Genomic DNA, 22,444 nt, shown 5'->3' on the forward strand with positions numbered 1-22,444 from the left:
TGCAAAACAGGGTGTTAGGGCTGTTGTGTCTTAGCTGTCTCTACTCCATATCTTCTTGCTGGGGATCCTGGCCCCAACTACCTAATTGTCCAACTAACTCTTAACACAACTAGAGTCAAAGAGTCAGAAGGAGAATTGAGATTGGAGAAGGACTTGTGGTGTCCACTACTCTCCTAGCTTTGGGGCTGGCAGGCCAGGTGGGATAGCAGGATAAAAAGTTGGAAAACTTAGTGTGCCATTTTGCAAAGCTAGGAGGGTCCCAGCTACTCTAGATTAGGATCCAGGTACTTGTGACAAAGCCTGATTGGGATGCTAAGAGGTGGAATCCCTCGGGGAGGGAGGAGGACAAAGAGGAGGATGTTGTCGTGATTGACAGTAAAACAGACTAAATGCCCCATGTGTCTAACCCCTGGGCCAGAGGAAAGTAAAAGCACAGCAATAGCAATCCCAGGCAGTGGGACCACCTCCAATTCAGGAAACGTTCATGATGAGAGAATATACTCCCACTGAGTTTACTGGTACAGTTGCCAAGCTCCAGCAAAAGGCCAGGGAAAGCATCCACACATGTTTAGTGTGGCAATGGGGGGCTGTAGCATTTCTCTGACCAGGAAGGAGGCAGAAAAAATGAGCAACATCACCACACACCCTGCCCTCTGGCAGTGTCTGCATGTGCTCTCAGGGGAGTTCAAGGGACTCACTCTTTTGTAGGTTGAATTTTCTAGCCTGCATGGAGGTTTCATGCAAAGAGAGGATCTCTGTGGACAAATGAGATGCTGGAATGGGAATCTATAGAGGAGGTATAGCAAATGCTTAGGGAGTTGGAAAGGGGATAGGCCATCAATGCCCCTGTCTTCAAAGACCCTGATCAGGCCACATTCACTGTAGGGAGGAAATCTGTAGTCCACTTCCAGCATTTTATATAGGGCACTGATATCCATGCTGAACCAAGTCCTGGGATGAGACACTTAATGCTACTGGGTAATCCATTGCTAATATGGGAGAAACTGACAATCCTAGGAATGGGTACTTACTGTGAGAAAGACCAGAGACAGAGAGGAAACTTGAAAACCTGAAAGGCTATCCTAATCAGCTAGCTATAAATGGGTTGATGAAAATAACCCAGAAACAATTGTGCTTTGACCTCATTGCTGTTGGAACCTCCACTTGAAAATACAGAATAGCAATAAAGCACAGTTTATCAGCCTGTGGAAAGCCCTCAAACATGAACAACAGTTCAGATCTGTCCCACTTGCCCCTACAAACCTTGATGCCCCACCAGCTCCAGCAGAGGACTCAGGGATACAGTCTTATTTGGAGTGGTGGCCCCCCATGCCCCAGCTATAAGATGCAGGCCAAAACTGCCTCCAGGTAAGAGCTGTTGGAGGCCATCAAAAGCCTCATATTGAGCTCACTATTCATGGGTTCCCCAGAAATAAAAGGTGCTGGGTCTGGTTAATACTGGAGATAAATATTCTCTAATATGTAGTAATCCTCAAAAGTTTTCTAATCCCCTCACTGCCTTCAGTGGTTATGGAACGTAAATGGTTATAGTCAGGAAGACCCTTTTGATACTGCAAATTAGACATTCCCTATCCCTTGCCCACCCCCCTGCCATGAGAGTATGAGGTTTTTATCTTTCCTATGTCAGAGAACATATTGAGCACTGATATCTTATAAAGTCAAAAGCCTTTCAGGTGAATTCCACCTCTGGGTTAGAGCAATCAGACCAGGGCTGAGAGGTAAAACAAACAAAAACAAAAACAAAAACCCTGGGAACCACTAATTCTACCCCTCCCTATGAAAATTGGTAACTGTCAAACAGTATAAATTGCCTGGGGGCATAAGTAAAAAGGAGAAGCTGTCAAGCACTGTACCAAGTGGGTGTTGTATGCTCTGCCAACAGTGCTGAGAATTGACTAAGGTAGTGCCCCCAATCTGTTCAGTTTTGCCCAACATTGCCACCATCTTAGATACCTTGGCCACAATCCTAGGAGCATATCATGCAGTGCTGGACTTAGCAATGGTTTCCTTGTTTCAGTATACTCCTGGCTGTTGAGTCGCAAGATCGATTTGCCTTCATGAGGGAGGGGCAACAGTGTACTTTTCAAGTGCTTCTTCAAGGCTTCATGCACAGCCTGATAATATATCATGGGATGGTAGCCCAAGATCTGCTCCTATTCTCCTTTCCCACATCAGTGAAATGGGCTCATTACATTGCTGATACAGTGTTAACAAGTAAAGCCTACCTCTGTAGCAGGATACTCTGCAGATTTTGTTGGATTATCTGCAAGGGAGAAAATGAGCAGTGTACGACAGAAAATTCAAGGCCTAGACACCACCATAAAGTTTTTGGGAATCATCTAGTTGGGTAAGATGTGGGTTGTCCCAGAAGCTGTGATTGAAAAGCCTACCTGACCCCTAAGAACATGAAAAAGATACAAGCCTTTGTAGGGATTTGAGAGTTTTGAAAGGCATTTATTCTCCACCTAGCACAGCACCTCCATCCCTTATACTGCCTGGTAGGTCAAGGGCACATTTGGGACTGGGCATAAGAGCAAAAAGCCCCCTTTGAGAAAGACAAGCTACTAGTGAACCTGATTAAAGCTTGAGCATCTCCCAAGCAGGGCTACCATTTTAGTTAGATGGATCTGTGACTCTAAAAGATATGACTTAGGCACTATGGCAGAGATAGCAGAAGAGAAGAATAAGTATCCTAGGATTTCAGACCCTGGCAGGGACCAGAAACCTGATATACCTCCCACAGATCAGTAGTTCCTAGCAACATTCCTCCAGATAAATCTTCTCACAAAGGAACAGCACATTGCGTAAAGAACTTTCCTTCCTGTCAACAGATGGGTTGAGAATATGTTTTTATTGACCTACTTCTGCCTCCTCTCCAACTCCCACTTTGACTAAGTGGCATGCTGTTTATAGCAGGGAGGCACCATGTCTTAGGAATGCAGGTGCTACTAGGCGCTGCAGAGGATGCAGATCCTCCAAATGCCCCTGCCCCTATTCCTGTGTTGGCTGGGATGGCCTGTAGAGAAGGAACAGAAGAAATTCTCAATGGGTGATCTAGTCAGGGCTATCTACCCAGAGGCTGCAGTTGCTATACAGCCCAACCCTGACACCATCTGGATGGAAACAAGAATGAACTATAGCAGCCATTAGGCTAAACTCAGAGCAGTGTGGCAGGTGATCACTTATGAGGGTGGGCCTGTAGCCCTTTGCACTGACAATTGGGTTGTTCAAAAGGGATTAACCCTTTAGCTTGGGCAATGGAAACCTGAGGAGTGGATGATCACGAATGAGCCCTTGTGGGGTCAGGATATGGGGAAACACATTTGGGTTTGCCTGCAACAGCCTGAGGCAAACCTCACTGCCTTCTGTGTCTAGATTCATAAAGCCACCGACAACCCCTGGCAATCAGGAAGCTGATGTCCAGGCTTAGGTATGAGCCATAAACCAAACCTTTAGTAGACAAGCAGATTAATTGCATAGAAAGAGCAACCGCCATAGTGCCTGGGTGGGATGGTATATTGCTGAAGATGACACATTACCTTTGAAATACAGTGGCTTGTTTAATGCAGTAACGGCATGTTATGTGTGGTCTAAACAATGCTGAAGGCAACTGCCAAAGGAGTCTGGGGCAGATTCCCTAAATAATAGCATTCCCAAACAGTGAGATATTAGCAAATTTTGGGACCTTCCCTCTGAGGGGCTTCTAAACATATTTTGGTTTGTGAGGACACTGCCTCTGTGCAAACCAGGCTGCCACTGTTAGGTGATTAGAGAAGCTGAGTATCATGCATGGATACCAATGTTGAGTAGATGGTGGTTGGGGGTTACATTTCAAAGGTCATGATGTGCAAAAATGAGGAAAAGAACATGGCATTGAATAAAGATCTCATCTCCTCTATAACCCTAAAACAGTAGGGGTAGTAAGAAGGAAAAATGGAATATTAAAGCAGCAGTTTAAATTATTAAGAGGAAAAACCACCTTGGCCAGGTAGACTAAAGTATTGTCAAGACTTTAGTACATTTTTATGGTCAGCCAGTAGGCCCCACTGCCCCATATGCCAGACTAGAGACCCCTGCCAAGGCACCAAATACTATAAGGTATTTGTATAGCTTTGTATTTGTATTTGGAAGCTGTGGAATCAACATGCTATGCTGCTGAGCATCATACCTAGGAAAGGAATTATCTATTGGAATTTGCAATGAGATATCCTACTGGAATGGGTGAGTTACTTAGCACCTTTGGGTGAGGGGAAGCTAATCAGTCTCCACCGGGATTTCATTATCCTGCTGCAATCTAGATCTATTGAAAAGCAGTATGCCTGGAATAGAACAGGCACCATCAAAAGAGGGAAGCAGGTGAGGGTTCTGGTCTGGTATATCCCATTCCTCAGTCCAACTCCTCATGCCTGACAGTGCTGTCTCCTATGACGTGCACAACCAGATCAAGTCCCTAAAGATGCCACCCCTCTTTCTTCAGGGCCAGGTAGGCATGTTCTGTTTTCTGATGGTATAGTCCTTTGACCACCATCTTTGTTTCCTCTGTTGGTCTGAAGGACCCTGTAGCATACATAGAAGTCCTTACTAAATTCACCCAGCAAGCCTTAAAGGATAGCCAACAGTATTACTGAATACTGAAATGTCTCAAATAAGAAAAACTGTCTTACAAAATAGTATGGCCTTGGACACTATTACTGCCTTGCAAGGAAGCACCATGCCATTATCCAAACAGACTGTGTGTGTTCACACCTGATGAGTCTGTTAACATATCATCTTTATTAAATCATACGAGGAAACAAGTAAACATCCTGAGTAATCTAACCCCCAGCCTAGAGGACTTCGTAAATCAATGGTTGTGATCATGGGGCTCTTGGTAGAAAGAAAAAAAATGTTACTTATTTTGGGAATCGTTATCTTAACCTGTGTTGTTTTCACTTGTTATGTGCCTATGTTGTTGCTGTGACCTCTGAGTCAAATGCAGACAGATAGCCACCAAATTAATCACTTCCATGCTAATAAAACCCTTGATGACTTCATAGGGTACATGCAGAAGAGGGAGAATGTGCTAGATGGTAGGAGCTGGCCAAGATGGTAGGAGATTGTCATGAGGACATGACCACCAGCCGACAGGAATGGGACTGGGGCAATCAGAGGCTCCTCACCCCTTCCTCATCCTTGAAACATATAATCCACTAGTATTCCCACAACTAGGAGCTGTTTAAAACAACACCCTTGAGGGAGTAGGGAGTAAGATGTTGAAAGTATTGGACTGCATATATGACTGAACCCAGTTAAGGCCTCTACATAAACTTTGAAGATTCGAGAGGGCCTGTGCTGGGATCTACTTGTCTTGTGGTACCCCAGAGAAGCTTCATATGTAAGTTCCCTTGCTTATTCCACCTGTCTCCTACCATACCAGAGGGGCCTGCCTCTTCCCTTGGTCTCTCCTTGCCCTCCATGTTCAGGGGCCTGTTTGTGAACCAATAGGTTTGAAGAGTTTTGTATATTTGGAGTTTACACAAGAATATCTCCATGTTTAAAGTCAGAATTTATTTTGAAATTATCTATTTTAATCTGAAAGTGATGTTTATAAATTGGTATTATCTAAATCAGTGTAAGAGATTTTCATTACTGTGCAGTATTTATTATTATAAATACAAGTTTGAGGCAAAATACAAGTTTTGTATTTTAAAGCTATTTAATTATTTAAAATTTCTGATTCCCAGCTGAGTTTTGGTAAAATTTCTAATTAAGAAATGAATGTCAAATGCATGACATTTTTTTTCTAATGTTTGCTATTATAAGCCCAAATTTCTGTCCAAAATTATTATTCCCATTTTCTTCTATTCTATTGTATTCTTTTATGTTAACTTTTCTATAGCTTTTCTTTTCATCCTCTTTATAAAATGTATTCTTACTATCTTTAATATTTTATATAAACTTATCATCATTCTTATATGTTTATTTCTCTATTATTTTCATTTTCTTGAAATCACCACTCTTGTAACAAATTCATTTAAATATATAGATAATAGTCAATTTGACAAATCTTTCTTCTGATTTTAAGTACTTTTTTTAAATGTCAAGCTCCATTTTCATCCTTTCAAATAAGTGGCTCCTTTGTAACCTACAAAGATGGACTCAGATAATTTTTCATAAGCACAATAGTTATACTGTTTCAAACTAAGAAATAAGACATTTTATTTGACTTGGAAATCCTCTTAGAATAAAATTTCCTTACTGAAATTATTTGCTTCTGTTGTATCTAAATTTAAACTTTAATTTTTTTCTCTTCATTCTGTCAGAGTATTATTTATTTCAAAAAATAAACCAAATAAAAGAAAAGTGGTATGTGATTATGAGAACATTTTACATAGTGTTGAGTATTAAGATTTTGAAAATAAATTTTATTCAAAACATGTTTCTTATTACCAAAAACAAACACCAAAAAAAGTAGTTTTAGCAATGCATACAAATATAATTTTCAAGTTGACATTGGAACACATTGGGTTTTGCCAAAACATAAAACATATGTTGTGACTACAGTTGTTGAGTAGGTGATAATTTCAACTGCAAGTGTAACCATGTACCATACTTTAACAGAAATCTAGATGGGAGATAGAATTAATAGTTGTTAAGACTACAAAACTCTGGTCTTAACAGAACTGTTCCAAGTCCTGACTTTGCCACTGTGGTTTAATTCAAATTATTTTAGTTCTCTGGGCCTTATTTTAACTGGCAGAAAAATGGAGACTTACAATCAAAGACTATCATAAAGATTAAACTATATTTATACAGAGTATAAATAACATAGTGTCTGGCTTATAGTGCGCATTCAGTGAATGGTTGCTAATATCATTATCAGGTCTTTCAAATATACTTGATAAAAATGAATGAAACTGTACAAATCACAAACAAAATTAACTCCATTTAATACCATTCATTACTAGGGGTGTGCTCAGAGGAGGTGATACACTGAGTTATTAATGTCTCTGGATGAAACAAAGTAGGAAATGGTAAGGGTTGTGGGTGACCCATGCTCTTATTTTAAAAGCTGGAAAAGGGTTTTAAAATGTATATTTATCTTGTCACTAGAATAGCTTTCTTTTCAGTATACGTAGAAGAATCACTTATTCAACAAATATTCTTTGATTGCCTATTATGTACTCGGCTGTGTTTATCTGCCATGCAAAAGGAATACCTCCTTTTTATGCTCTGAATGCTTTCCTTTTCCACAGACATTTCCACTGGGCCTGGGAGATGGGCAATTCTATGCATGGACAGATGGTTTGAGAAGAAAGGACTGGCATGACTATGAAAGCATTCAGAAAGAGGCTATGCGCTCAGGTATGAAGTTCAGTGTAAGCCAAAGTGCTACTTTACTTACTAAAGTATCTCATTTGTCACCTAAAGGATCTTTAATTAGCATTTCTTCTGCATATAGTAAGGTATGTCTTGTGGGGGTATTGGAGTCAATGCTGGGCAGAATTAAAACAATTTCAAATTTCAAAGATAAAACAAATAATGAATAGCCTTTACAGTATTAGCTGAAGAAGAGATCATACAAGCTTTAGAAATCTATACTTCATATTTCTGAACTACTTTTTAATAATTTCTGAGCATACTTTGAGATTTATCAGTGAGACTTGATTGACTTAGTAGACATCTGTCTTGAGCTTGATTCATCTGTTAGGGCTGAGGTATATCTAACTGACAATGCACAATAACCAGGGGGTACGACAATTCTAGGTGTTGGTGGGGGTACAGCAAGTTGGTGGATCACAGGAGCTGGGGACCTGAGGTTGGCAATACTTGAGCAAACAGGCTAGTCAATTAAAAAAAAATCAAGTAGGTCTGTATATATTGCAGCAGAATCCTAGTTTTGGGCTACATAGAGAAAACATTGTACTCATTGTACTTCTTGGTAAAAGCAGCTGGAAAAATCAGTCTTTGTAGAAAGATTGTAAAATTATGTTGTTGGTAACAGGGATTCAGAAAGGTATATAATTAGAAATCAAGCTAACTAAGTAGCATATGGTAGAAAGTCCATATGCTTTTACTCAGCTGGAGGATCTCTGTTTTTTTGTTTTTTGGTTTTTTTTTTTTTCATAGTGAAGATGTCATAGAAATAGAGAAGCTCTTGTTTGGTAAAGACATCTGAGCAGCACTGAGACACTGCATTCCAAGTCAAATCAGCAGCAAAACTATGAGTAATCACAATATGAGGTCCTCCTGGTCAACCTTTCTCATAGCTGATCCTATCAGGAAAACTGGAGTGAGAGTATTTAACTAGTTATGCAGTTGTGCAGGCTGTGAACTGTTCTTTGCTCTGGGTTGGTTGTGACTGACCTAATTATAGTCTTCCCTCATTTTCTTCTTCCATTCCTTTTCTCTAAATAAAGCTCCTCTGTCCTCCCAAATTCATTGAAGTTGCTCATCCCAAGGATTTCTCTATTTGTCAGAGAACCAACCTCTTTTAGGATCCATTGTCTCCCCATCTTGACCATGACCCCGTGAACTATTAAGAAAGTGAGTTCCTTACCAGCATCCTCACTTTTCCAGCTCCCTTATCTTTTTCTTCTCTTTGCTCCATCAGCCCTGTCTCTTTCTAACCCCAGGATGCTGAAACTTTTTGGAGATGTTCACATAAATTAATCAACTGAAGGTGCAATTTATTGAATAGATATTTTGTACTAGACACTTCACACATGCCTTTTATTTAATCCTCAAAATAACTCTAATAGGTATTATTATCACCAACTTGTAAAAAGAAAGAAAGAAAGAAAGAAAGAAAGAAAGAAAGAAAGAAAGAAAGAAAGAAAGAAGGAAAAAAGAAAGAAAAAAGAAAAGAAAAAGAAATACGGAAGTGAGTCCTTAAGAATTTATTAAATATTCTCCAAAGTCAAACAGCTAATAATTAGCAGAGCAAGATTAAAAATCAGGTCTTACCATGTTCCATTACACACCACTTTCAGGCATTAAATAATAATATTTGGGCAATACGGAGTAATGACAAGAGAACATGTGCAAGGGAGAGACACATGGGTTCAGATTCTAACTTTTCTTTACATGAGCTAAGTAAGTGACAAATGAATTTATCTTTCTGATGTTATACTTTGCAAAATTGCTGTAAGGATTAAAGATGATATATCAAAAGTAATTGGCCAATTATTTGAACATATGATAAACTTATAAACTCTGATAACTATAATTATTATTTCCTCTAAGTTTCTTTAACTTGATTTGGTATGCCTAACTTTCACTTGTGTTGATGAGTTTTGGATACAAAATCCAATACTTCACATATATTTCTGCTTCATATAACTCTTTCTGGGGGATCCTTGGGTGGTTCAGCGGTTTAGCGCCTGCCTTCAGCCCAGGGCGTAATTCTGGAGTCTCAGGATGAAGTCCTTCATCTGGCTCCTTGCACGGAGCCTGCACCTCCCTCTGCTTCTCTCTCTCTCTCTCTCTCTGTGTCTCTCATGAATAAATAAATAAAATATTTTTTTAAAAAAGAACTCTTTCTGCCTCCTGTATAAACATACTGTTGAGGTCATCATCTTATTTGGGTCAAGGGAAAGCTGACTTACAAAAAAAATTGGTAACAACAAATTTTCTAAAGCATAAATTTTCTATGGAGTTAAAAAACTTTTAAATGCTAAGATGTTATATGAATCACTGGAGATCTGGAGATATGTGACAAACAAAATAGACTAAAATCAATCACTTTTTAAATTATATAAGATGGAACATAAATAAAAAGACTGTACATACACAAACATACAACAAGGACGTAATCAGAATAAACATCCTTGATCTTTGTATCTAAGCCATGGGAAAAGATCACCTGTGTAGTTTTTTTTTTTTTTTTACTACCTATTTATGTATACCTAAAAAATACTGTTGCATTTTTCCTGTGTTTGGACTTAATCTAAAAATTGAATAATAATTTATGACTTTCTTCCTTCACTCAAAATTATTTCTGAGATTCATTTCTGTCAATATGTGCAATTCTAGTTGATTCATTTCTACCATTGTTTGGTTTTCTACAACGTTCTTCCTCTTTATGGGCATTTCGCAAGTTCCCAGGTTTCATTGTTATATATAACGTTGCTATAAATATTTTTGTAAATGGTTCTGGGGTAGAGGTTAATTAAATTAAGAGTTGACTATTTTTCAATATTGAATCATACATTCTATGGCATATATTATATTTATTTGCTGCTTATTTATTGTCTTTAGAGATGTGTTTATAATTTTACTCTCAAATTTTTTATAGCATTATTCCTAGAAAACTAACATTATATGGGTATTGTATGTGTTACTGATTTTATTGAAATTCCACATTGTTTGTAGCTGGTTTATAGAATGTTAATAAATTATAAGATTTATTTGAACTTAGAAAACTTTCTAAACTCTTCTATTAATTATAATCATTTACCTATAGGTTAACTTGAATTTTAAGTGTAGACACTCATTATATATATAAGTAATGACAGTGCTTATTTTTTTCCATTCTAGATCTTATAATTCTCATTCTTTTTTGTTCAGTTCTAGTTACTGCACTTACTGAGTATTCCAGTGTAATGGTGAATAGTGGTTATTGGTGGCAACCCTTGACTTGTTATAATTCTCACTATAGCAAATTAGACATGTACTTAAAGATTCTATGTCTGTATTTAATAAAAATACATTTATTATGATTGCTGGAGCTAGTTTGCTGAGATTTTGCTTTATTTTTGTTTAAACCTAAGTGAAAGTTAAGGTTTTTTGTTTGATCTATTGAAATAGACAATAAGATAACTTTTCTCCTTTAATCTATTATTTGGGTAAATTTTTTCTATTGATTTTGTAATGGAAATCAAACTTAACAATTCTACACTTGATCTGTCTTTTTATTTATTACTGGATTTGGTTTGCTAATATTTTATTCAGCATTTCTAAGTCATTATTCATGAGTGAATATAGGACACAAGTTTTTCTTTCTCATAGATTGTCAAGTTTTGGTAACAATGTAATGATAGCCTCATAAATTACTTGAGTAATAATTTCCTTTTTTATACACTTTGTAATTTCTTGTTGTATATGAGAATTATTTATTTGTTAATAATTATGGAAACCTGGTAGGTGAAATTATCTGAACCTGGACTTTTCTTGGACCAAAGATTTTTAACTACTAGGTTAAACTTTTTAACTAGTTATAGTACTAGTTGATTGTCTATTTCTCCTGGAATTAATTATATTCCAGCAATTTATTCATTACATGTAAGTGTTCACAATTATTTTTTATAAAGATTTTATTTATTTATTCATGACAGACAGACAGAGAGAGAGAGAGAGAGAGAGAATGGCAGAGACACAGGCAGAGGGAGAAGCAGGCTCCATGCAGGGAGCCTGCTGTGGGATTCGATCCCGGGTCTCCAGGATCAGGCCCTGGGCCAAAGGCTGCACTAAACCACTGAGCCACCTGGGCTGCCCTAAGTGTTCACAATTATTAACAAATTTATTCATAATACTCTCAAATATTTCATGTCTGCAATGCTTAAATTTATGTTGCTTTTCTTTCAGCTATAATTTGTACTTTTTTCATTTCTTCTTAATCTAGTAAACCAGGAACTTTTATTAATCAATTTTATTAATCATTGCAAAAAGCATTTTTTTACTTTATCTTATCTATTGTATTTTTCTCATTGATTTATAGTCTTATATGTATTATTTATTTTCTTTGACTTTCTTTCACTGCTACATTTTTTTCTAAATTTTAAAAATAGATTCATGTCTTCTTAATTTCAACCTCTCTTCTACTGTAGACTATACATTTAAGGCTCTAAATTCTCTTCTAAGTACCACTTTAAGTAGCCCGCACTGCTCTGGGCTCCAGTGTTTTATATTTGTTTTTTATGTTTTAATTATATTTCAGTTATGTTTTGAAATCTCTGGCCTACTTAAATACTGAAATTATCTTAAAAGTAAGAAAATCCAGAAACTACCTCCTGATAAAATCCCAATAATCTTTTGAAAAGTACACTAACATAATTAGGTTGCATACATTTCATTAAGTGTCTTTCTTAATGTTTTTATTCATATTATTAGTCTATGTTTTGTTCGGGCAATTACATCTGTGAGGAGTATTATTAATTTTGAAGTATCAGGTATTTTAAATATTTGTTTTTAAGTAGTGGGTGATTTATTTGGGGGAGCATGTTGTTAAACAGCACAGGTGAAATGAGGAAGATGCTGCTTTCACCTTTCAGGAAATGGACATTTCTTATATTAAAACAATAAAAAAGAAAAGAGGCAATTGAAGGATAGACCCTAAGACATTAAGTGTAATATCAGGTTTTTTTTCTGGTACATCTGTGACCTTAGAGTTATATTAAATTAGAAGGATTCTTTGAACTTCTTAGAATTCTAACTAATGTCCAAAGAAACCCAAAGTATTTATTATTCCATAATCTTAGACTTCTTTGTTTTGGGATTAGTATATAACCAAACTAATTTAAATGTAGAAAAAGTGTATCCACATAGCATTTCAGGGTCAAGAAGCCTTCCTGGAAGAGGTAAACCAAATTCGAAAGGGTAAAGTTCTACTTTGATGTCAGATAAAGTTGGTGTTAGGTTTTCTTTTTAATGATCGGTGGAGAAAATTAAAGGCAGCAGATCCAGGCGGTAGGTTCGAGAGTGCTTTAATAGGGAGCGTTCCTGGTGAGGTCCAGTGACTCAGAGAGGAGGCCCACTTCAGGGAAGTCGCGCCCAGGAGTTATGCCTATGCAAGTTAAGAAAAAAAAAAGGGGGGGGGGGTGGTTAGGGACATGTGGTTTTATGTGATAAGGTGAGGCAGGGTCCATGTTCTTGCTTTTGGCTAATTCTGGTGTTTTTCTTCTTTTAGGTGGGTCTTGGTAGGTCGTGAGTTGTTTGTGACTTGATGAGTTTTCGGAACTTATCGAAGGTGACATCTGGGGGAAGGGTGACCCCACCTATTAGCCTTAGGTCACCATTTTGGAGAGGTCCTACCTCTGTCTGCCCAACAGTTGGCTTTCATTCAACTAATTCTCTAATTTCTTTCTCATGAATTGCTGCTAAGTCAGTCATGTTTTTAGCATGACTATTTTTTCTAATCATACACTTTCTATACATGATTTCATGTGTCCTATTAAGTTAGTTATTTTCAGATTCTCATTGAGAATTTATTTACATTAGATTTTATCTTTTAACAGTTTAGCTATCCTCTTGAGTAGTACCCTATCACCAAATTGAAAAGCATACTTTTTTAACAACATTCACATTATTCACATTATTCACAATTCACATTATTCACATTTAGTCAAATGGAAAGAACTAAAATAGGGAGTCCTTTGATATAATATAAAAGACAATATGTAAATTGATATGGATATTTTATTTAATACATATTGTTATATATTATTTATTATAATTTCTAAAGCAGCTAAAAAGCTATCCAGCTGACATCTCTCCATATATAATTTGAAAAAAAATCCATATATTTCTGAAATTAAGGTAAAGTCTGCCTATAGCATATCCCTGAACTATGGATCTAATAACTTGTACCAAATGTTGAGAAGAAAATGCAGTTGATTTACATAGCTGTTCCTTAATTAATATGTGATATTTCCTAATTCTTGTAACATCTTTCTCTAAGCAGTAAAAACATCTTTTCATGCAATCCATCCAGAGTGGCATGTTATGTATGTGTGCACATGTGGCACATATGTGCATGGGTTTTATGAAATCATGTTTAAGACTATTCATCTGTATTTCTAGAAAGCACTTATTTTTAATTTGAAAATTTGAAAATTGTTCTGTCCAGTCTTCCTTTTATTTTAACTCTAAAGATTTTCACTGTGTTTATCACTGGTTTTGGATTTCAATATGTGTGAACTCAACATGAAAAAATATGTTCTTAACTCTTGTATTTGATCTATTTCTTTGAAATGGATTATCCTCTCATATAATCATATCAACTCATGCATTCCACTATAAGCCTCAGGAGTCTTATGAAATTATATCTAACTTTTCACTGCTTCCATTTTTCTTAGCTAATGATAGTTTTGAATATTCAAAATTTTTATTTTTATCATCTTATTCATTTATTCACTCTCTTTTTCAAAAAAAATGTTTTTAATGTCACTATATTTCAAATACTGCTTCAAACTGGAAGAAAAAAATAGACAAAAATGAACTACCATGCTCTTGAAAGTGTGCAGTATGGTTGAAAGAGGTTTCACTGTTATTGACATCAAATCATTGGTCTCTCTCACCTAAATTATTTCAGTAGCCTCCCAATTGATCTCCTTACCCAGTAGTCAGCTCTTCAAATAGCAACCAGAGGGATCTTCTAAAAATAAATAACCTGATCATATCGTGTGACTCCTCTGTTCAAAAGCCTACAAAGGCTGGTCCTCATATTCAAAATTAAATCAAAATCTATTCCCTAGTTATGAGATCCAACATGATCTATCCCTACTTATGTCACTGTCCTAGTCTTCTATGGACTGACATTCAGTCTCTCCACCGGCCACATTGACCTCTTTGTTTATCCTCAAGCATGCTAACCATGTTACAGGACTTTTCACTTGCTGTCCCTGCTGCCTGGAACACTTGTAATTCATATCTTCCAACCCAGTCTCTCATTCAGTAAGGTCAAAAAACTATATCTCCTGCTTAGATATTTTGCCAGTCACCCTATTATTTTGTATGGATCTAGCCCTTTTCATTTACTTTCTATTCCTATACCCTATTTAATTTTTATAGCAATTATCTATATTTACATGCATATTTATTTATTTTGCATATGTATATATTTAATGAGTTAAAACTTTTATAATCCCTTGTAATATAATCACTTGCCCAAGGGCTCTAAATTCAATTATCTTGAATCATTGAATCAGGCTTTTTGAATAATGACACTCCTGTATAAGTAAGTATTGTGAGGGCACCTGAGTGGCTCACTCAGTTGAGAGTCTGACTCTTGATTTCAGCTTAGGTCATGATCGAAGTGTTATTAAATCAATCCCTGTGTTGGGCTCCAGCTGGGTGTGGAGACTGCTTAAGATTCTTTCTCTTTCTGCCACTCCCCACATCTCCATCTCTTAAAAAAAAAAAAAGAAAGGAAAAAAAAAAGTTTTGTGAAAACTTAACACAGCATGGTTGCTATTTTCCTCTTCTGGAGATTGGGTTCCAGGACCCCTTAAGCCTCATGATATAAGTCACCAAATGTTTGTACTTAATTGTTGTGAATTTCCATAGCAAAACATTTAAAGAGTATGAATTAAAACACTATTTGAGAAGTAGGATTGTACCATGCTTTAAAATGATTAACAGTAGGCTTTTCTGAGTTCCTTTAAACAAAGGCTCACTTTAGTGATGATCAGGGACCCATTTTGTTCTTAAATGTCTTTATTCTACATAATTGAACAAGATTGCCAACCAAACAGAATGGAAAACGAAAATGTGCTTCATCTGGGAGATACTGTAACTACTTTGCATTCAGGAACTAATGGTCATTTTGTTATAACTACAATGGCTTCTGGTCATCTTTTATTGATGCTTTATGTCCCTTAAAAACTGTATCTGGCATTTTTTTTTTACTAGCAACAATGAGCACTGTTTGTTGTTAATAATTTTAGAATAATTTATTTGTCTATGATGTGTTCTCAGTAAAATTCATCGTGAAATTTGTTGGGAGATGGTCAACTTTGGGAACTATTACCAAAATAACATTCATTATTATTCATTAGGTAAAAATTAACCTTTAATGAAATATTTCCTTTGACAGTCATTGTATAATAATGAAAATGTAAAATAGAAGTGAAAAGATTGTGAGATGAGATGTATCTGTATTCTGTTGAGATGTATCATTTATATATCTAATAATAGAACAAAATTTAGCTGAAACTGAATTGAATGACATTAGGGAAAAACCCCGTCAATATTATAATATGAAAATAGCAGTAAAAACATCTCAAGAGATTTATTAAACTGCAATGAGTTTGTATTGAAAAATAAGACAAAATTAACTTTTAAAATAATTCAATTTACCCACTTTTTTGCAAAACTCAGAATATCACTATTTAGAAATACCAGCTGCCCACGGGCAAGTATGCATAAGACTAATTGGTCTTTTTTTTTTGCATTACTGAAATGTGGTTTAACGATAGCATCTATCATACAGTTATTTTAGGTGTTAATTAAATTATATAATTTAACTAACTGGACTGTAGTTATGCTCAGTTAATGGTTGTTTGTATATCCACAGATCTTTGATTCCTATAACTATATGATTATATTTGAATCACCTATAATTTGAATCACAATTTTTCTCATACCTTCAAATCTAGTCAATTGACACAAAATCTCTCAAATATTGTCATGAAGGGGTTCATATTCACATGTGCAAACATTTTGTAAGCATCTGCCCCAAACCTGTTTCCAACCCAGTGTTATGCTTATGCTTTGTTAAAAATCTCTTCTACATGGTAGTTGTGATTATTATCTTTTTTTTTTTTTTTGGCTATAAATGCCCCACATTTTGGAGAAGTTATAAGAGTAGATCATAATCCTTGATCATGAAGAAATGGGAAAATGTTCTGTTAAAGGAAGATGCTATCTGATAAGAGCCAAGAGGAAAAGATGAGAAACATCTTGTAAAGAAAAGGATTTGAATTTAAATGGGTCAAGTAAAGTAAGGTTAAATTGATTTTATCCCTGCCATTCATTTTCTTGAAGTCTTGCACTCAATTTTGTTCTTCCCAGTTTTAACCTTTTCCTGTATAGCTTTGAAGGAGGTGTGAAATATACGTTTGTATTTTCTATCAGCTTGCCCCACAGAAAACTCTAATACCCACTAATATTTGTACCTCAACTGTAATGGTAATCTTGCTGTTAATAGTAAATCTTGAAACTCCATGAAATTAGATTTGCTATTTTTGCTGTGGCTTTAATTTTCAGTAGGAGTTAGAACCATCCTCACATTTAGTGTAATACAGTTTATGTACTTATGCAGCATACGTAAATTTTAGGGAAAAAATTAAGGAACAAAAAATAGAGAGATTTTTTTATGACCTGGGACTCTGATGTCACCATTACGATGGTAACAAAGATTTACAACATGCTAATGCTACGGTAACTGAGAATTTCCCATAATTTGAAGGATTGTAATTCATTCAAGCCTAAATTACCATTATGGCATTGTATTTTAGGCATAATTCATAGAGATTCAATTCATTATTTGAACATCTTTCAAAATTCCTCTCCAGGATCTGGCACAATGTTTCAGTAATGAGTCCTGGGCCTTCTTGGCTTCATTATTTGATGAGTGCTCTAGAAGAAATGTGTGTGGTTTACCCACTAGGGAAGGAAGAGTGCCAGTGCTAGAGATCGATGGCAACACTTTCTAGACATTGACTTCAGAACTGTAAATGCCAGTTTGACTTGATTCTCTCTGTGAATAGCAGTGGTTTTTGAGCAGCCTTCATGCCAGATGAAAGCAACTGGGCCTTCTGACAGTAATCATAGAAATGTGACATAAATTATCCTCAGGAATACTAGAAGCCCAGAATACGATTGTCTTCCTTTCTTTTTTTTTTTCCTTATTTTTTTAGGATTGTTTTATTTTAAAGGAAAACATCCCTACCTCAAAAATATATAACAAACTTGCATTGTTATAAAACATAGACATTATAATATAATGGGAAAAGAGATTTAATGGATAAAGGATTTAATTTAATACAGTGTTTGGTTTACTATTGTGGAATGACCAGGGAATTAGTATTATCAGGCATTTAATAATGATTTGAATTTCCATGGTGACCAGCTGAGCCTTAGGGATCCAAATTCATTATTGGACTAAAATTACTAGATTAAAATAGACATTGACCTAGATAACAATCTAATAGAATTTAATAGTACACATTAATTGGGATATAAATACATCAGAATCCACTCATGCAAGGCAGCCCCGGTGGCTCAGCGGTTTAGTGCTGCCTTTGGCCCAGGGCGTGATCCTGGAGACCGGGTATCGAGTCCCACGTTGGGCTCCCTGCATGGAGCCTGCTTCTCTCTCTGTCTCTCATGAATAAATAAATAACATCTTAAAAAAAAATCCACTCATGCATATAAAATTATTTTTATTTTGTATTAAAGAATAATCATTGAGGAATAACTTTTGAAATTATCACAAGTGTTTTATAAACAAAGAAATTATTGGATTGAATTTTCAATTTTTTTTAAAGATTTTATTTATTTATTTATGAGAATACACAGAGAAGAGAGAGAGAGAGGCAGAGAGACAGGCAGAGGGAGAAGCAGGCTCCATGCAGGGAGCCTGAGGTGGGACTCGATCCCAGGTCTCCAGGATCACGCCCTGGGCTGAAGACGGTGCTAAACCACTGAGCCACCCAGTCTGGCTGATATTTAATTTTTAATTCTTGTGATTTATAATAATATAAATATTTTATGCAACTTGATAAAATATTGTGTAAGTCTTCTGATATATGCATTGTGAGCATTTTTATAACCAGAACAAAGAGACTAATTGTATTCTCCAAATTTGAGTGTTTACTTATGACAAAGACCTAGAAGTTTTTTTTACTACAAATACTATATTATTCTTTACTTTATACTACATTTCTATCATTTCATTCTTTTTACATGCATAGTGCCTTAACGTGAGTACAGTGATTTCTTGTACATTGCCTCAATGTTTCTCACAAAAACCCGATAAAATAGGAAGCTCGAATGTTACTAATCTTGTTTTAAGATAAAGAAATAAATTTAGAAAGGTGATTTTTGTACATATACATGAGTCATTTTACGCATATGACTTTATACATCATGATAAAATGACTTGAAAAGGGATGTGTGTATACATATATAATCACTTGATATATATAAATATATACATTGTATATACATGTAATATACATGTATAAAATGTGCATACAATGATTTGAAGAGGGTTGTGTGTGTGTGTATATATCCTCACATTTAGTGTTTATATATGTATAAACACTATACATGATTATATATGTATATATGAGTGATTATATATGTATCTACACATCCCTCTTCAAATTAATGCCATACATAACTCCACTAAATCCTGAAACAACCTGTTTTCATATATGCTTACTCTTATCTCATTATTGATTTTCTGCTTCAACTATTTGCCATCTATAGCATATATAACCTGAATTGCCCTGTGCTTCATTCAGCTGTGTGTAAATGGAGACTGTATCAACAGTGATGACTCAATTTCTCTGACTCTTGCTTCCCCTATATATAAACCTCCTAAACTCCTCTCTACAAAACCTCATCATACTTCTGAGCTTCCTGGAAGTCGTTGTAAGTTTACTAAACCCTAATGTCCCTATTTTTTTACTGTGACCCTACATTGACAACTGATGGTTGATAGCTGCTTAAGTTCAGCATCTTACTGCCACCACCACTGGGACCCTATCTCCAGTGCTTCCAAAGCAGCACATCATCTTGTCCTTAAGGCATCATTCTGTGTTTTTCACAGCCCTGCATCTGGTGCAGGCTTCATACAGGGAGCCCGACATGGGACTTGATCACAGGACTCCAGGATCACGCCCTGGGCTAAAGGCAGGCACTAAACTGCTGAGCCACCCAGGGGATCCCTGCTTCCTCTTTCTATGACAGATACTTGTAGTTAGTTTTTAAAAATAATTGGCAAAGAACAGTGCAATGTTTTTTTTCTAAATGAAATATGCATTCCCTATAAGGTGTTCAACTGTGTAAGTACCTTTAAATATTTATTTAAATATAACATATTAGTTTCTTCATGTTTAAAAGGAATAGAGGACACACAGATTGCTTCAGTCAGCTCACGGACATTTATTTTATCAATAAACCGAAGTGCTGAAAAGTAGGAAATACTTTCATAAGCAACCTTCTTAGACTTGAGGAGAATCTGGACATTAAGCAGGCTACACTAGGAATCTCCCAGCAGCTTTGTAGCCACACAGGAAGGAATGGCCCCTTAGAAAAGCTCTTTCTTCCTGTCTAGTGAGGAGTTATCTCTTCTGCATCTCAGTCAGCTACTATTCCTTCTGGAATTCCTTCCTTCCTTATGGTTATGATGAAATCATTCATGCCAGGCTTCCTCAAACACAGCAGGACACCTTGGGGTAAAACAGTTCCATTTGGTTCACATCTTGGAAACATGTGGCCAGAGTACAATTAGAACTTTGTACAAAACATAGTGAATGATGCTTTATGAATCAGCTTTGGGCCTTATTCAGAAGGGGTCGGTAAATAAGTCAGACACTTAGAGCACTTTGGGCCATATAGCCAGTTTTTATGTTCTTCTGGTTATTCTAAATAACAAATATTTCTCCTGAAATAAAGAGATGTCAGGGACAGGATGATGTGATCCAAGCTTATATTAGTCAGGCTTCTCCAGAGAAACAGAACCAACAGATGTATATAGGTATAGAACATGTATTGATGTATGGAGAGAGATTTGTGTTAAGGAACTGGCCCACCCAGTTGTGGAAGGAGCCTGGCAAGTCCAAAATCTGATGGGGAAGGCTGGCAGGCTGAGGACTCAGGAAACAGTCTCAGTTCAAGTCCAAAGATAGAATTCCTTCTTAATCAGAAATCAGCCTTTGTTCTGTCAAGTTCTTCAACTGATTGACTGAGGCCCAACCACATTATGGAGAATAATCTGATTTACTCAAAGTCGACTGATTTAAATGTTAATCTTATCCCAAAAGCACCATCCAGAAACATCCAGAATAATTCTTGACGAATATCCAGGCACCAGAGCCCAGCCATGTTGACACATATAATTAACCATCAAAAGGCTCAACGAGGCCTTAGCAGACACAGGAATTCATACTCTTTAGGCCAAGGAAAGCCTGAGCACCAGCCTGGAGGGTCCTGAATAAATGAACTAATTTCTCTCTACACCTGGTACTGGGAGAAGACCAGGTTTTACAATTGATGATTCTAGGAATAGACAATTCTAGAAACTATTCTTGAAGTATACTGATATCTTAATAAGGGATGAATGATTTAATGGCTTCTCACCAGTTCAAGTATTGCTACCAAGAAAGAACAGGTGAAGTTGGATTTCAAGGGAAAGCAAAAACAAGATTAAAAAGGAGCTTAACAGTCATCTAAGAGGGCTGTCATCCTGAGAAAAGAACACAAGAGGGATACTTCAACATAACAGTTGAAATCTAGTGAAGTAGAACTTCAAGAGGAAACAGAAGATAGTCTAGCAAACAGCAGCAACAACAACAGAAAGGAGTTATTCAAAGAGGATCAATTTACCCATGCAGAGGACTTTCTGGAATTGAAAATGTTACTTTCAACTTAAGACATTTAATGTAAATATAGAAAGAGTGAATGATGACTTCTGAGACACATATTTGTGGAGAGGAAGATTAAATATTAAAAATATGTCAAAACAGCACTGAAATTAAGAGAGAAATTATGGGCAACAAGGTTAAAACTATGAACAGGTGCATGAATTTGAACAACTGTAAAAGAGAAAATGATTTTGAAAAATATTAAAAGAATATGTCATGGATCTCAAGAATATTTCAGTCAAAGGTGGCAACATGGATGAAAAAAAGACACATCTAAGCAGGTGTTAGTTACAACTTTTCTGAATTAGGATAAAAATAGTCTTTTTAAAATTTCCTTTCAGAATAAGAGGTTATATAGAGAGGAATGATAACCAGTCTGTCATTAAAATCTTCATCTACAACCCTAGATATTAGAGGAAAGGGAATATATATACATTCAGTATATATGAAGTTGAAAGATTATAGTACCGCACATCTCTTCTGAGTAAAATAATCTAGAAAGAATTTAAATTAAGGAACAAACAAAATAAAATCTTCAGGATAAGAAAAATTTTAAAAATTGTGGGTCATACATAGTCAAAAATTTAAAAAAATACTAGATAAAGAGAGGATAAAAATTAAATAATATTAAGTGTTTAAAATAGCATGACATCTTATCAAGGATGGAGAGATCTTCAGACAGTAATAATGTTCTAAAGGTATCTTGAGGGAAAAGATGAAGTGTGGGGAAGTACAAGATTTTTAAAGGTCACATCAATAAAGCAGCAATTGTCTAAAATTCAACCTAATATGCTATATGAACATAGAAGATTACAAGAAGCATGGAATGATAAATACAGTTTAGATTGCTAATGAAATGACAAGCATTATTTTATTTACGATCATAAATACAGGTACAAACATATTTTATTGCACTTCACTCTTTTGAACTTAGCAGATACCGCGTTTTTTGTTTTTGTTTTTTTTTACGAATTGAAGGTTTGTGGCAACCCTGCACAGAGCAAGTCTATTGATGCCATTTTTTCCAGTAGCATTTGCTCATTTTGTGTCTCTGTTTCACATTTTGGTAA

General features: G+C 35.9%; 1 protein-coding gene across 1 annotated transcript in view; it reads left to right on the plus strand.

Annotated features, from left to right (window-relative positions):
* GALNTL6 (polypeptide N-acetylgalactosaminyltransferase like 6) overlaps nt 1-22,444 on the plus strand; it is a 1,158,724-nt gene that overhangs the window by 399,139 nt on the left and 737,141 nt on the right. The window contains exon 3 of the mRNA XM_025462860.3: nt 7,257-7,365. Coding sequence (XP_025318645.1) covers nt 7,257-7,365 — 109 coding nt within the window. The remainder of the gene's footprint in view (nt 1-7,256; nt 7,366-22,444) is intronic.

The sequence above is a fragment of the Canis lupus genome, chromosome 25 (genome assembly GCF_003254725.2).
Source record: "Canis lupus dingo isolate Sandy chromosome 25, ASM325472v2, whole genome shotgun sequence".
Taxonomy (NCBI): domain Eukaryota; kingdom Metazoa; phylum Chordata; class Mammalia; order Carnivora; family Canidae; genus Canis; species Canis lupus.